The sequence below is a fragment of the Fulmarus glacialis genome, unplaced genomic scaffold, assembly GCF_000690835.1.
Source record: "Fulmarus glacialis isolate BGI_N327 unplaced genomic scaffold, ASM69083v1 scaffold49274, whole genome shotgun sequence".
Classification (NCBI taxonomy): Eukaryota; Metazoa; Chordata; class Aves; order Procellariiformes; family Procellariidae; genus Fulmarus; species Fulmarus glacialis.
This window is the reverse complement of record NW_009210831.1, coordinates 20,820-24,079: the sequence shown is the minus strand read 5'-3', so window position 1 is coordinate 24,079 and position 3,260 is coordinate 20,820. Positions and strand designations below refer to the sequence as shown.

At 37.0% G+C, this 3,260-nt stretch overlaps 1 protein-coding gene across 1 annotated transcript in view; it reads right to left on the bottom strand.

The window, feature by feature from the left end:
• Positions 1–1,530: 1,530 nt before the first annotated feature.
• Positions 1,531–3,260, bottom strand: part of LSMEM1 (leucine-rich single-pass membrane protein 1) — a 5,617-nt gene continuing 3,887 nt past the window's right edge. The window contains exon 3 of the mRNA XM_009577287.1: positions 1,531–1,739. Coding sequence (XP_009575582.1) covers positions 1,531–1,739 — 209 coding nt within the window. The remainder of the gene's footprint in view (positions 1,740–3,260) is intronic.

Genomic DNA, 3,260 nt, shown 5'->3' with positions numbered 1-3,260 from the left:
TAAAGTCATCTTTGTAACAACTACTTGTGATGTCCAGACGAGATAATTACAACTGCAGCTGGGAATTAACAGCAGGAGTAATAAGCTCTTAAGACCAAATCTCACAGTTTTCATGTGAATGACTTGACAGTAATACATCAGGAAAAGACAAATGAAGAAATAGAAAGAAGGTGATGTAAAACACAGTGTAAAGCAAAGCACTCCTAATAGCAGGAATAGAATTGGTGGGCAAATCCAAGTAGAGTGATACCAAGAAAGATTCCTGGACCTAGTTCTTCACTTGTTGTAGACAACTAACTAGTCATCACAGAAAGGACTATTATTCATTCTGGAAAAGGAGACTGCAATGCAAGTAAGTTGTTGACTTTGGTGATTTTTTTGTAAAATTGTCCAGAAGAGATAAGAAAGCATTGGATGAGAAAGAGAAATTGAAGTAAAAGAGAAGGTGTTGGACATACTCTACCGTGTCAGCTGCCATTGCACTGGTGTGATGGGAGTAGTCAATTTGTTTATTGATAGTGGAAGTGGCTTCTTAATGTACGTACCAGTGGAAGGATCGGAATACTAAAATTACAAAGCTACCCTTCAGTCCTTCATGTGATCACACTTTTGGGTGTCGGTCCCTACAACTGTGTAAAGTCAGAGTTAGAAAGCATCAGCTCCTGCTTTCACCCTCTGAGGTACTACTCCATTTTAAAAACATGAAGGCTCAGACCAGACTTTTACCTGGCCCTGTGTCCCTTCTCTGATAGTGGCCAACAGCAGCTATAGGGAAAAATATAAGAATATGTAGTATTTTCCCCACATCACTTTATAAAAACACTTGGCTTTCCCCCAGAAACTGCCAGCAAATACTGCGTACAGCATACTAGCATTGCTATGGGATGGGTAGTACCGGACTGAGTTCTCTAAACCCATTTTCCATGTAAGACTATGACACCCACTTTCAGTCAATACAAATTTGGGCTGAATATGGCATGTTATGAAAGGGTTTGTTTTTATTCAAGTTTGTTTTTTCTCAAAAGGAGTAGTAAGTCAATCTATTCAGATGCACAGAAAGGGAAACCACCAAACTCCGTGGCAGAACTGGATTTATTTATAAGTTATGGAATCTGAAGTTATCCTTAAATACAAATAATATAGAAGCAAACACAAAACTTGTTCCAAAGAAACAAGAGAATAACTAAGTGAACAAGGTCATGCTGGAATCATGTGAATAGAAGTCAGTATTTTCTGTGACCATTCACTTACAATTAAAGTAAAACTAAGCCCTTAGCCCTGACATTTACAATGCATCTGGAACTCTTGCCCAAAATTGTTGACAATCCATTGCTTATTTTAAATCATATGGGCTTAGTTTTCAAAATCTATATTGACATAAAACAGGATAAAATATTATTTTCTAATATTTTTCATTCAGATGGCTTTTCCAGTGCTCCTGTGACCATATCAGAATGTTTAAGTAACCTGTGTGCCATATGTGAAAATATCTGAGTACATGAATACACTGAATTTCATTCCAAAGAAGATCTATTCTCCAGGGACTTTCAGCTCAGCATGGGTAAAGAGGTAATCATGAAGATCGGGAGACTGTGTGAAGAGGTATCTCCCCTTTTCCTTAATTCCTGATTGATTTAGATGCTTTAATATCATATTGTTCATTTTCTTAAGCTCTTCTATGTTCTTCTTTTCAGATATTAGTCTGCTTGATATTTGGTCCATCTTGTTTCTAGTTTGAACTTGAAAAGGAAAATGTACCGCATTAAATTGGCAACATTTAAGTCAAGAGCATCACTACCCTCTCTTGCATTCCTGTGGGAGTTTGTAGGGAATTATGATAAATAAAAATATTAAACAGGAAAACAACTGCAGAACCTTATGTTAAGAAGTTATGCATCTGGTGGAGTTACCTGCTCACTACATTCTTTAATTGCTTCTTTTCTGTTTTATTCAGTTTAGCGCAGTGTAATAAAATCAAATACAGCTCAGACAAATTTTGCAGTCTTCAGGAGCGTATCTATTCCATTAGTGTCCACAGGAAAATGTCTTATATAGGGGCTCAAAGATGCTATTTCTGCACAGTATGCGCCTGTATTTTTCTAAAAGTACAATTACTAAAACACACAGCAGACTACAGCCACATCACTTGATTTCCTAAAGCATTTAGATTAAAGGAAAATTCTTGCAAATATTGGCATTTAGAGGCCAGTTTCGTCTGGAACACCAATATGCAGTATCCATCGTACACTTCTGGAGCTATTTTTATTTTGGCCTTCTGAAGTTAACAAAATTTACCCATGGGTTTTGAAACTTATGTCTAATAGTGCCAATGCTAAACAAATCCAGGTCTATGGATTGCAAACATAATCTGAAATTATGTTTGTAACGTAATCTGAAACTGCTGGAAATCAGTTTCAAAAACCACAGGCCTCCACCAACCTGAGCCCAAGCAAACTCCTTTAATCCCTGTATGTAACCTTTTCACTATTACTTTACCATTTTTCCACTACAGGGTCGCATTACTCCTTTTTCTATACCAGGGCTCTGCTTTTAGCAGCTCTCTGTTAAATAAATCTGGAATTCAAGTATGAGATATTTTAATTAGGGTTTTACAATCATGCCACTTAAAATTTCCTTTGTGCTCTTTACTTGTCTGATATTCTGTCCTTTGAGCGCTTGTGAGCGAATTCAGTCAAGGGGTAGGATTTCCTGTTCAAAAAGGAAAATTAGGATTTTTGCTATGCTCCAGCAAATTCCTTACTATGGGTAAAAGAAATCTTGATTTCACATGGATTCCAATTTGTTCAAAATGGAGTTGTAAGTTAAAATAATGCACCTTGTACTCTGTTCAATACCATTAGCCCAGAAAACCCCAAGATGGCAAGGGCTCCGTAAACCAAGGTCATGTGTAGCCATGTGCTTAGCTAAGCCAGCCCGACAGTCCAGCTGAAGCACAACAGTAATTACATCTACTCAATGCTACGTGCCAATTTTCATATATCTTATCTGATTTTTTGTTTCTTATGTTTGAGATTTTCTTAGTTCCAAACCAATTTCCAATTAGTACTTAGCTAGCAACCTTCAGGTCTTTTTTCAGGTAGCCTGATTTAAGTGTTAGCCTGGGTGTAATTCCATTTTCAGTGGAATGACACCACTACTGAGTTTTATCTGGAAAGGAATGGAAGGCATGTTGTCAAAGTATCTCACTGCCATACAGTCATCTTTAAAATTTAATTTAATTCCAGTCAGCTTTTTTAGCA